The sequence below is a fragment of the Schistocerca gregaria genome, chromosome 3 (genome assembly GCF_023897955.1).
Source record: "Schistocerca gregaria isolate iqSchGreg1 chromosome 3, iqSchGreg1.2, whole genome shotgun sequence".
NCBI lineage: Eukaryota > Metazoa > Arthropoda > Insecta > Orthoptera > Acrididae > Schistocerca > Schistocerca gregaria.
This window is the reverse complement of record NC_064922.1, coordinates 765,687,710-765,701,438: the sequence shown is the minus strand read 5'-3', so window position 1 is coordinate 765,701,438 and position 13,729 is coordinate 765,687,710. Positions and strand designations below refer to the sequence as shown.

Below are 13,729 nucleotides of genomic sequence, written 5' to 3'. Positions count from 1 at the left end.
CGACTGGGGAGAAGAGAAGTTTGTGACACAACTTGACTTGAAGAAGGGATCGGTTGGTAGGACATGTTCTGAGACATCATGGGATCACCAATTTAGTATTGGAGGGCAGCGTGGAGGGTAAAAATCGTAGAGGGAGACAAAGAGATGAATACACCAAGCAGATTCAGAAGGATCTAGGTTGCAGTAGGTACTGGGAGATGAAGAAGCTTGCACAGGATAGAGTAGCATGGAGAGCTGCATCAAACCAGTCTCTGGACTGAAGACCACAACAACAACAACACCTAATCTACTCTAAAAACGTTTAAGGTGCAAGGAGTATAAGTTTTTATTACATTATAAAAAATAGCTCAGGAAAGCCATAGCCTTTAACCAAACCAAAACTACACACAGACTAACTGAACATTGTCAAATAATATCTGATGCTTCCATAGTAACTCATGTCTTCTCGCTTCATTCTTTGGCCTAACGAGGGTCGAAACCCTCATAGTTGACTGATTGGCCTCAGCAGATTTTATGCTCTTCATACTCTTGCCCAGACTGAAACTTGTCTCCAAGGGGGGCGGGGGGCGGCATTTCTAGGCACTTGAATCGATTCGACGGAAAGTGATAAAGAATTTAAATATCATTCCAATTTAAGCTTTTAACGAAGTGTTTGATAGCCTGCTGCAAGTGTTTGACAAAAGAATGCATATATGTTGGAAATATACATTTTGGATTTTACACAGACTAAACATACTGTCCTGAGGGTGTGTAGCACCAGCTTCACTCGGAACGTGGACTCATACAAATTAATAATTCATGTTGCCTTTTGAACCCGTGAAGCTTCTACATTGAGAGGGGAATCGTTCCACCCAGTAAATCATGAGTGCAAAATGGATCCACCAGAGTACCTGCAAATGCAGTACGGAGCCCATATAAAGACGCAGCATAGCCTAGTATTGAAAGTCTTCTCCGGTTTGCTGCCGGATTCTAAAATCACTTCATTCAATATGTCGGCGATCCAACTGTCCGCCATATTCAGGAACACTCTGCTACTGCTGAGTCCCGCTGCAAATTGATGCCAAGTCTGCAAAACATTCTACTATGTAGGCCTCTGCACCGTCCACAGCGCATGCGCCGTCCATCACAGTTGTTTCCCTTCAACACTGGGCAGGTGGTGCTGAAATTAGCAGACCACCGGAGGCATAAATATATCGCACTCAAAGACTATTTTCAAACATTCAGACTGGCCGCTTTGAAGAACGTTCTGTTTTTATGTAGGAAAATACAGGGCTTCCAGGTTTTGCTAAGAAAAAAGCATTTGTCGCTATTAATCAATTCGTATGCGTACCGTATTTCAATTGCTTGTTTATAAATGATGTTCCAAATACCGGCAGAGTTGGCCACTATCACAGTCTCGTCAAATTTCATCCTGTGCTCGTCGTTTAAGCAGTGTTTTTTCATCTGATGTAGAATCGTATAATGGCAATGTTTCACGCACTTGCAGTAAACAGTGAGGATCGAATGTTGTTGTTGTTGTCTTCAGTCCTGAGACTGGTTTGATGCAGCTCTCCATGCTACTCTATCCTGTGCAAGCTTCTTCATCTCCCAGTACCTACTGCAACCTACATCCTTCTGAATCTGCTTAGTGTATTCATTTCTTGGTCTCCCTCTACTATTTTTACCCTCCATGCTGCCCTCCAATACTAAATTGGTGATCCCTTGATGCCTCAGAACATGTGCTACCAACCGATCTCTTCTTCTGGTCAAGTTGTGCCACAAACTTCTCTTCTCCCCAGTCCTATTCAATACTTGCTCATTAGATATGTGATCTACGAATCTAATCTTCAGCATTCTTCTGTAGCACCACATTTCGAAAGCTTCTATTCTCTTCTTGTCCAAACTGTTTATCGTCCATGTTTCACTTCCATACACGGCTACACTCCATACAAATACTTTCAGAAATGTCTTCCTGACACTTAAATCTATAATCTATGTTAACAAATTTCTCTTCTTCAGAAACGCTTTCCTTGCCATTGCCAGTCTACATTTTATATCCTCTCTTCTTCGACAATCATCAGTTATTTTGCTCCCAAATAGGAAAACTCCTTTACTACTTTGAGTGTCTCATTTCCTAAATTGATTCCCTCAGCATCACTCGACTTAATTCGACTACATTCCATTATCCTGGTTTTGCTTTTGTTAATGTTCATCTTATATCCTCCTTTCAAGACACTGTCCATTCCGTTCAACTGCTCTTCCAAGTCCTTTGCCGTCTCTGACAGAATTACAATGTCATCGGCGAACCTCAAAGTTTTTACTTCGTCTCCATGGATTTTAATACCTACTCCGAATTTTCTTTTGTTTCCTTTACTGCTTGCTCAATATACAGATTGAATAACATCGGGGAGAGGCTACAACCCTGTCTAACTCCCTTCCCAACCACTGCTTCCCTTTCATGTCCCTCGACCCTTATAACTGGCATGTGGTTTCTGTACATATTGTAAATAGCCTTTCGCTACCTGTATTTTACCCCAGACACCATGAGAATTTGAAAGAGAGTATTCCAGTCAACTTTATCAAAAGCGTTCTGTAAGTCTACAAATGCTAGAAACGTAGGTTTCCCTTTCCTTAATCTTTGTTCTCAGATAAGTCGTAAGGTCAGTATTACCTCACGGTTCAACAACGTGTTCAACAAGGATCGAATGGCTGATTTAATCTTTCTCGCATTCACACGGAATTTTGTATATGCCATGCTTCTTAAGCCCCACATTATCTTCCATAGACCCGAATAGTGCCCTAGTACTGGAAGGTGGACAGAACACGCTCTTCATGTTAAAACTCCTTAAAAATTCTTCCAGTCAAAACGACATGCACCCAGCTCAAGGAACGAATGCCATATTTTTATGTTCTTCTTCATTTACCTCCTAGGATGGGCCAAATTCCGTAGCACGATGAATCTGCTTCTCAGACAATTTGTGTTCCTTAAAAACAGCCGTCAAATGTGCAAGTTCTTGGGTTAAACTGTCCGTGTCTGAATTGGAATATGAATATGCTCTGCGTACAGTGTCTTAAATATACCACTGGCTTGGGTTGGTGGGTGGCAACTCGTGTACGAATCGGTGTATGTCGGCTTTCGATGAACACTATGTCCCTTAGTATCATTTTGTTTTTTGTGAACATTGACGTACAAAAATGGAAGCATCTCATAATTTTCAGCATCCATTGGCAATTTAATACTGCGCTGAAGTCAGTTGAAGTTCAAAAATGGCTCTAAGCACTATGGGACTTAACATCTAACTAACCTAACGTAAGGACATCACACACATCCATGCCCGAGGCAGGATTCCAACTTGCGACCGTAGCAGCAGCGCGGTTCCGGACTGAAGCACCTAGAACCGCTCGGCCACAGCGTCCACTCGGGCAGACGAAAAAGGTATCATCTATGTACCTCCAGAAGCACGCTGGTCGCAAAGCTGAACTCCTCAGTGTCGTATCCTCGAAGTTCTCCATAAATAAATTATCTACTACGGGCGATAAAGAGCTACCCTGGCCAGTCCGTCATCCTGTGCAAAAATATTTCAGTTAAATGATAAATACGTTGATATTAGCGCTTGACGACAAGCTCCATCAACTGTTCATTCAGTTTTTCACTAACCAGACTCAGGCACTTTTCCAGAGGGACTCATGTAAGCAGAGGTATCACATCAAAACTCACTAGTAAAGCCGGAGGATGCAGTGTCAACGATTTCAGTCATCGGATAAAATCCATCGAATTGGAGATATGATGTTCAAACTAGTCAAAATATGGGCTGAGAACAGACGTTAAACACTTAGCCAGATTATAAGTGGGTGCACCCGGATTACTAATAACAGGGTGTAGCGAAACCACTTCTGTATGTAATTTAGGCAGACCATGCAAGCTAGGAGCCACTGCGGGACCAGGATGAAGTTTCCTACGTAGATCTTCTGACCACGAACCCTTTTCCAAAAGTGTCTTGCGCTCAATCCTTTCTCTGGTGCCCCTAAATAGTCTTCCGTAAGTGGGGTCATGGAGTAGTAAATCCATTTTAAGAACGTAATCATCCGGTGTCAATACAACCATGGCATCCCCCTCTGAATGCTAGTTGTCGCTGCCGGTGTTCTGCTAAGGGCAGCGTCATCTGCCCACTCTTGGAGCACAGAAACTGCGATGGGCGGCAAAAGCGCCGTGTACATTACGAAGCCTTACACAGGATGATTTTTTTTGCAGACTTGGTATCAATTTGCATTGGGACTTAGCAGCAGAAAAATGTTCCAGAAGATGGCGGACATTTGGGAAATTTTGAATCAAGTTCATTTTAGGCTCCAGCAGCAAACCCGAAGGTCCTTTCAAGACTTATTAAGCCGGGAATGCCTACGAAATCACTTAGGCCAGTACTGTTGTAATGGACTTGGGCAAAGTGCCCCTGTCTCCCTTGTATTCCAGCTTTTCATCTGCCTCTTTCTCCCTTGTAACTTACAATTGCCCTTTTCTCTGTTATTCAGCATTCATTCCTGAACTATTATTGTTCCCTTCTAATATGTTTTAACCACCCACAGCTGTTGCCTATGATGCAGGCGCGGTATTAGTGGATCCATCGCAGACGGTCCCTATGTGAACCCGCAGTTGCAGTAAACGCAGACAATGTATGATACCTGTGACCCGTAAAAAACAACCTCTTGCATCCAGCCCACGTCGCTCCCGTCGTCTTGTGCAAGGGAAGGCAGTGGCCAGTTTGTAAACGAAAATGCCGGCTGGAGTGGCCGGGCTGTTCTAGGCGCTACAGTCTGGAGCCGCGCGACCGCTACGGTACAGGTTCGAATCCTGCCTCAGGCATCGCTGTGTGTGATGGATGTCCTTAGATTAGTTGGGTTTAAGTAGTTCTAAGTTCTAGGGGACTGATGACCTCAGAAGTTAAGTCCCATAGTGCTCAGAGCCATTTTTTAAAATTATATTTCGTGTTTTATTGTGAGCTACTGCCGAAACTATGGAACCTACTCTGTATGTATACATCAGTTTCAGTCGCTATATGTGGTCTTCTTTAGTCGATACAGCAACTCGTCCCAGTTGTCAACCACTGGTAATAGGTGTAGTGATCAAGACATATTAAAAAGTTATATGTAGTGTAAGAGGTCCATGATTAAGGAATTTGTTGCTAGCGCACTCGAGCAGATGTAATTTCGATGGATTGCTCACGCGCTGCCTGCGATATGTAAGCTGTAAGAGAATCTCAGACCAATGAGCAGTGTTGTATGCAGTAGGAACTGTGTAGGAGTAAGTTGTTGCTAGCGAGCAGTCTGGTGTATCGTGTTGGCTGGGCCGGTCGTGGTGGAGCGATGGCGGAGCCTGAGCGTTGCAGTATAAGGTAAAAGCAGTCTCGCGCATATGTACTATTGTTATATCAAGTCCCATGTAAATGTTTAAAAAAATCGCTTAATAACAATCTTTCTCATAAAAAGTAACTTTTGACAATCATTCATTTCAATTTAAAGAATTTACTAATTTCTCCGATCCTTGGTCATCCCTAGTATTGAAAAGGAAAATCAGTTGTTTCCTTTTATAATGAGACAAATCTATCGGCCTGCATTGCACTGAGCTGCCCCAGAAAATTTTCTTATAGGAGCAGATATATACGCGTTGTCCGGCGACCTTATTGAGGTAAGAATTTTCAATTTTTTCCATAATGATCTTTCAGGGCCATGACGCAGCACTGCTGACGTTCTAAATTTACCAGTCATTACTGAAAGGTTATAAGTGAGCGACAATTTTATTGAGAGGTTAATCACATTGCATTATTGGTAGGTTACGGAATTTATCTGTTGGTAGGTTACGCTAAATGCCAATGTCATGGTTATATTTTTTACTGTTGGGAGGTTTCGGAACTATTACTGTTGAGAGGTTACACTAAATGTGAATGCTGTTCATGTTATTTTTCTGTGGGGAGGTTGCAGTAGTGACCGGTCTCACTGTTTCCGACAGCCACTACGTTTGTTTTGGAAGGGGCGGAGTACGACATCGCCAGAATGGAAGGTTTTGCGGTGGGAATTTGGAGGCTGACTGTACTTACTTGAAGACGTCCTTGTAAGGCAAGCCCTCTGCCTCGACGAGCGAGCCTCCGTAGAACATGCAGGCGGAGTAGGCGAAGAAGCCGATGCTGCGAGACAGCCCGAAGACGACTCCCCGGACGTGCACGTTGCGCCGCGCCAGCCGGTAGCTGGGCCGCAGCTCCAGCATGTACTGCTGGTGGAAGTAGCGCTCCTTGCATAGGCCCGCCACCGTGCGGATGTTACCCACCGCCTCGACTGCCAGCTGCAACACACCAGAGCCAGTCCTCGGTAGGCTGTCGCTGGCTGTACAGTGTCAGCAGGTCGCTGTGCACAATATCTACATCAGCTCCATCTACTAGGACTATATTTTTTTTCTGAAAGCTGGTTTCTTTTATTCAAGACTGCAGTACTTAATATTATTGCCAGCTCGTTTTGGCTACAATATTCTATTTTTGGACGTAAATGCGATGATCTTACGCTGCCGTACATTAACGGCCATTAAAATTGCTACATCACGAAGATGACGTGCTACAGACGCGAAATTTAACCGACTAGAAGAAGGTGCTGTGATATGGAAATGATTAGCTTTACAGAGCATTCACACAAGGTTGGGGCCGGTGGCGACAACTACAACGTGCTGACATGAGGAAAGTTTCCGACCGATTTCTCATACACAAACAGCAGTTGACCTGCGTTTGTAAGGTGTGAGCCAAATCCAACACCTTCCATGAAAACCCTGACATGATAAACAAATTCAGTAGTATGTCACATAGCTCCGAATAAATCGTGACATTAAATTAACCAAAGTAATTCGGGTAACGAGTGAGCAAATAGAATACCACAGACTAACACAAGAATGCCTAAATGCATGTCATACCTTCCCACCGTGAAACAGACGCAGTTCCGAGGGTAGAAACGAGAACAGAAGCCGGGAGCAAAGCCGTGTTAAGCTGGAAGGCTCTACGATAAGGGATGGACGGACACCCACGTCGCCAGCTAACCGCTAAGACCACACCACCCGCAAGTTTTAGCGTGAGACTTTTTCGCGTCTCTGTTACGTCAAGGACCACCCCCTAGCCCATGTTAAAAGCTAGAGCCCTCCAGAATAACAGTATAGATCTTACGATAACACAAAAAGGGCAACTACAACCCGCAAGTTTTAGCGTCAAACTTTCTCGTGTGTCTGTTACGTTAGGACCACCCGCCAGCCCATGTTAAAAGATAGAGCCCTCCAGAAGAACAGTATAGATCTCACGATAACGCTAAAAGGACCACACCAGCTGGAGGTTTTAGCGTGAGACTTTTTCGCGTCTCTGCTACGTTGCAAACTTTAAAAACATTCCCCCACCACGAAAAGTATAACGTTTCTCATTGGATAGACAGAATTTTTGTAGCTGGAGCTTAAGGTTAACATCGAGACGCTGATTGGTCAGATGAAAACACAGCCAGATAGTTTTTTTTAAAACCAACATCGGTAAATGGTAGGAAGGAGAAGTGAGGAGTGGTGAGTTGCTTCCAAGATGGCGTGGTGAGCGGAGCTGTGCTGCCCGCCGCCGCCCTGACGCTGCCTAAACACCGACAAGGTAATGAACGCACGCGATGCCGCATTTTTGAGCGTATAAGGCTTGACTCAGAACTGCAGAAGTCTCATCTGTTACACCCCCTTTTTGCGTAATACTAGTGTCGATCGTCAATTAAAGTTCATAGTGTTCACATTTGCCACTTAAGTAAAAATATAAAACGCGATGATTTTTCTGTTATATAGTTATTGAGAAGCCAGATTAGCCACTGTAATTTACGACAAGTTAGATAAGTAATTACAGATAATTGAGGGTCACTGTAGACTCTTTTGATAGTTTGCTCTTCTGTGAAACTTAATTTAAACCTAGATTATAGATGTGATATGGCATAAGGAATATTAGTTCACATTTTTGTTGAACGCAGTTGGTTTTTACCATCATGTATTGGAACATTTCCTCTTATCAATAGTGCCATTTATAAACGATGTTTTGTGAGTTGAATAAATTTTCCAATGGTAAACATAACTGCTTTCTCGATGATATTTTACCAGCTATCTAAAAATAGGAAAACATTGAACCCCTTCCACTAAATTTAGTTAGTATTAAGATTCTTTTACAGGGAGTGCTGTGGAGCTGACGCTAAAATCATTAAGTATTTGGTTATATCATCGCTAGTCTCACTGAACTATTCTGAATTCTACATGTCATGTGTGGTCTGGCGTCTCCTCAACAGCAACAGGTCCCAGGTTCAAACTAGTCAATTCCCTAAAAAACACGCTCAGAGCGTCGTGGTAGGGAGACACGATATAGAACAAACAGACACCACCCATAAATGTTAGACGTTGTCAGGTGAAACGTAGTTGTGGCTCTGAGCACTATGGGACTCAACTGCTGTGGTCATTAGTCCCCTAGAACTTAGAACTACTTACACCTAACTAACCTAAGGACATCACACACATTCATGCCCGAGGCAGGATTCGAACCTGCGACCGTAGCAGTCGCACGGTTCCGGACTGCGCGCCTAGAACCGCGAGACCACCGCGGCCGGCGAAACGTAGTTGTGATGCCTCGTGTAACGAGGAGAAATGCCTATCATAACGTTTCCGACTTTGATAAAGGTCGGATTGTCGCCTACCACTATTGCGATTTATCATATCGCGACATTGCTGCTCGCGTTGGTCGAGATCCAATGACTGTGAGCAGAATATGGAATCGGTGGGTTCAGGAGGGTAATACGGAACGCCGTACTTGATCCCAACGGCCTCGTATCACTAGCAGTCGAGATGACAGGCATCTTATCCGCATGGCTGTAACGGATCGTGCAGCCACGTCTCGATCCCTGAGCCAACAGATGGGGACGCTTGCAAGACAACAACCATATGCACGAACAGTTCGACGACGTTTGCAGCAGCATGGACTATCAGCTCGGTGACCATGGCTGCGGTTACCCTTGACGCTGCATCACAGACAGGAGCGCCTGTGATGGTGCACTCAACGACGAACCTGGGTGCACGAATGGCAAAACGTCTTTTTTTCGGATGAATCCAGGTTCTGTTTACAGCATCATGGTTCAAATGGCTCTGAGGACTATGGGACTTAACATCTATGGTCATCAGTCCCCTAGAACTTAGAACTACTTAAACCTAACTAACCAAAGACGCTACACAACACCCAGTCATCACAAGGCAGAGAAAATCCCTGACCCCGCCGGTAATCGAACCCGGGAACCCGGGCGCGGGAAGCGACCACGAGCTGCGGACTACAGCATCATAATTGGCGCATCTGTGTTTGGCGAAATCGCGATGAACGCACATTGGAAGCGTGTATTCTTCATTGCCATACTGTCGTATCACCCAGCATGATTGTGTGGGGTGCCATTGGTTACACGTCTCGGCCACCTCTTGTTCGCATTGACGGCACTTTGAACAGTGGACGTTACATTTCAGATGTGTTACGACCCGTGACTCTACCCTTTATTCGATCACTGCGAGACCCTACATTTCAGCAGGATAATGCACGACCGCATGTTGCAGGTCCTGTACGGGACTTTTTGGATACAGAAAATGTTCGACTGCTGCCCTGGCTAGCAAATTCTCCAGATCTCTCACCAATTGAAAACGTCTGGGCAAAAGTGGCCGAGAAACTGGCTCGTCACAGTACGCCAGTCACTACTCTTGATGAACTGTGGTATCGTGTTTAAGCTTCATGGGCAGCTGTGCCTGTACATGCCATCCAATCTCTGTTTGACTCAATGCCCAGGCGGTTGTTCTGGGTACTGATTTCTCAGGATCTGTGCACGCAAATTGGGTGAAAATGTAATCACATGTCAGTTCTAGTATAATATATTTGTCCAATGAATACCCTTTTATCATCTGCATTTTTTCTTGGTGTAGCAATTTTTATGGCGAGTAGAGTACTAGGAGGGACTGGAGACACGCTTGGTACCTCTCTAGTGGTCAATGTCGGAGATCCTGGCTGTAGGATGGAAGAGGAAAATCAGTCCAGTGAAGAGCTGTGCGCTTCTCTCTGTTTCGCAGACTTTTGTGACGCCTTGCGTTGTCGTGGAGAAGGAGATGTTCGTTTGCATCTTTGTGGCGATGATCACGCTGAAATTCCATCATTGCGGAAGCCACAGATGTATGCGACCGGCCGGCAGGAAATCGTACAGGTCTGCGCCACGTTGTTACGATTATGACAGGTGCATTTCTTCACTGCCAGGTCTCCGTAGACGGTATGCAAGTGCCTATGAATATCTGCTCTGATTTTCCGCCAAAAGAACTCAATGACAACTCTCTGCCTGGAACAAACCTCGTTACAGATGCCACTTACCTGTAGATTTATCGGAACTTCACGAAACTATAGACAGTGAAGCGGGAATATTCCACGATGTCCCACAACAAATTCCGCATCTTTTCAGCCGAAACTGGCCGAGAAAAAAATGTATTCCATTTCTTATGGAACCCCTTTCGTACTATTATACTCTGCAAGTCACCTGATAGTGCGTGTCGGAGTGTACTTCTCGTACTGTTGGCAGTTCCCGCGTTCCCTGATCCATTCATGGCGTATTCGGGAGGAAGTAATATGTCATTTTTCATTTGAATGGATGGTGACTGTTCCTTCGAAAGAACAGACGCCTCGCAGATCCCGCACCTGTGAAACACTATATGTAAATTGAAGGGGGGTGGGGTGTGGTGGGGGGGTTGGGTTCCCTGCTATCAGCTGCAGTGGGATAGTCATCTGTCTCTTCTCGGAGAGTATTCTCTAGGAATTTCAATAGTAAACCATTCCGTGATGCAGAATGCCTCTCTTGTAGCTTTGCCATTGGAGTTAGTTTAACATCTCTGCAAAGCTCCCGCGCCGACTAAACGAACGTGTGACGAAACTCACTACACTTCTTTGGATGTTCGCTATCTCTTCTATCCGTCCTGCCTTGTGTAGGTCCCATATTGACGAACAATAGTCAAGAATCAGTCAAACAAGTGTATTATAAGTTACTTCTTCCTTGGATGGGTCACATTTTCTTAACATTCTTCTGTGAATCTCAGTTTAGTTTCTGCTTCTCTCAGTATTTATTTTACGGTAGATACTGTTTCCAGAAATTTGTCATCAGTAGTGTGGTTGTGCAATAGTGGATTTCCTTCCCTTTGTATGCGCTTTATGTTATATTTATTTACGTTCAGGGTCAACAGCCAGTCCCTGCACCATTCATCAATCCTTTAGAAAATTACTACAGCCTTCTGTCGTTGCTACATTTTTATCGACAGTCCCATCATCTGTGAATAGCCGTATGGGGCTTCCGACAATTTGTGGTAGATTATTTATGTAGTTTCTAAACCGCAACGATCTAATCACATTTCCTCGGGGTCTTCCTGAATTTGTCGGCCGCTATGGCGGAGCGGTTCTAGGCGCTTCAGTCCGGAACCTCGCTGCTGCTGCGATAGCAGGTTCGAATCCTGCCTCAGGCATGGAAGTATTTGATGCCCTTAGGTTAGTTAGGTTTAAGTAGTTCTAAGACTAGGGAACTGATTACCTCATATGTTAAGTCCCATACTGCTTAGAGCAATTTGAACCTTCCTGAAATTACCTTTACGTCTATCGATTTTGTTCCGTGAAGATGCGACGTGTTGCGTCCTGTCTGCAACGAAGTACTGAATCCAGTCGCAAATTTGCCCCAATGCTATGTAGGCTCATATTTTTTCACGAAACGGCAGTGTGTAACGGTGTCAAATGCCTTCCTGTTTCTACAGTCCCTACAGCTCTGACACTTTCCTTTACAGTTCCCTTAGCCGACACCACATGGTTCTGGAGTCCGTTCTTGTATTTTCCAGTGTCAACAGCAGGGGACCTGCTTTTAAATTCACGTTTGAAAAAGTTATAAATATGATAAATAATCCGACTCGCTTACTTGTGATGCACTTCACTTTTACTGCCGTCACCTGCCTTTTTTTTTTAAATCGCACTTAAACATTTACAAGGTACACATTCACAGCTATACTCCTGCAAGAACAAAAAGGAAACAAATAAATGGATAATTGAATGAATAATTTAGTTGTCGCTAAGTGCGGCAACAGTGCACCGTGTAGGAGCGAGATTCTCACTTTCTAGCTGTAGCTCCGCTCGGAAAGAGAATGAAAATTATTGGCTTCCGTCGGCTAGTGGAGGGGAATCAGCAGAACGGCTTAAAATTGGGCTGCCTTCTTACATGAAGCGAACAGTAGTACGGGAGCAAAAGAGAATTTTTTTTATTTTAAGGAACGGATGAGAGAAGAAGAAAGTGTATCTTTTTCTAAGCAGTGCCCTCCTAAGTAGAAGATTATCACAAATTATTTAAGAAACTTCAGCACACTTCATGTCACTTGCTGTGTTTCTTGACCTCCCGGTATGGAACATAGCGCAGCGCGCTAGATCGTGAGAGCAGGAGGTGGAATAGACCGGAATAGAAACTCGAAGGCGGATTAATGACGATGGTCCGGTACACTGACAGCCTGAATGTGCTTTTTAGGTTATTTCCCACGCTCGTTTAGGCAAGTGCATAACTTCCGCCTCAGATAATACGACACGCAAGTAGTTAAAGTACGATAACAACAGAGCAATGGTTACTAGATTCGCAATCAGACAGCGCGCTCGAATTCCCTTCATTACTCTGCCTTGACGACTGTGCTGTCAGGGATGGCATCCTCCCACAAAGTTAAACAATAACCTAAAAAACGCCAAATCTTGAAAAATTGTTCCCAGTACTAAACGAAAACTGGACAGTTACAGCATATAGACTTATAAAACTTCGTTACCTTTAGTGGCCTCCCCCCAAGAATCAAGGACCTTGCCGTTGGTGGGGAGGCTTGCGTGCCTCAGCGATACAGATAGCCGTACCGTAGGTGCAACCACAACGGAGGCGTATCTGTTGAGAGGCCAGAAGACAAACTTGTAGTTCCTGAAGGGGCAGCGGCCTTTTCAGTAGTTGCAGGGGCAACAGTCTGGATGATTGACTGATCTGGCCTTGTAAGACTAGCCAAAACGTCCTTGCTGTGCTGGAACTGCGAACGGCTGAAAGCAAGGGGAAACTACGGCCGTAATTTTTCCCGAGGGCATGCAGCTTTACTGTATGTTTTAATGATGATGGCGTCCTCTGGGGTAAAATATTCCGGAGGTAAAATAGTCCTCCATTCGGATCTCCGGGCGGGGACTACTCAGGAGGACGTCGTTATCAGGAGAAAGGAAACTGGCGTTCTACGGATCGGAGCGTGGAATATCAGATCCCTTAATCGAGCAGGTAGGTTCCAAAATTTAAAAAGGGAAATGGATAGGTTAAAGTTAGATATAGTAGGAATTAATGAAGTTCGCTGGCGGGAGGAACAAGACTTTTGTTCAGGTGACTACAGGTTTATAAACACAAAATCAAAAAGGGGTAATGCAGGAGTAGATTCAATAATGAATAAAAATAGGAGTGCGGGTAAGCTACTAGAAACAGCATAGTGAACGCATTGTTGTGGCCCAGATAGACACGAAGCCCACGCCTACTATAGTAGTACAAGTTTATATGCCAACCAGCTCTGTAGACGATGAAGAAATTGAAGAAATGTATGATGAGATAAAAGAAATTATTCAGGTAGTGAAGGGAGACGAAAATTTAATAGTCGTGGATGACTGGAAAGAGAAAGGGA

At 44.4% G+C, this 13,729-nt stretch overlaps 1 protein-coding gene across 2 annotated transcripts in view; it reads right to left on the bottom strand.

The window, feature by feature from the left end:
* Window positions 1–13,729, bottom strand: part of LOC126354014 (ATP-dependent translocase ABCB1-like) — a 212,921-nt gene that overhangs the window by 35,327 nt on the left and 163,865 nt on the right. For both annotated transcript variants that reach the window (XM_050003333.1, XM_050003332.1), the window contains exon 17: window positions 6,069–6,310. In XM_050003333.1, coding sequence (XP_049859290.1) covers window positions 6,069–6,310 — 242 coding nt within the window. The remainder of the gene's footprint in view (window positions 1–6,068; window positions 6,311–13,729) is intronic.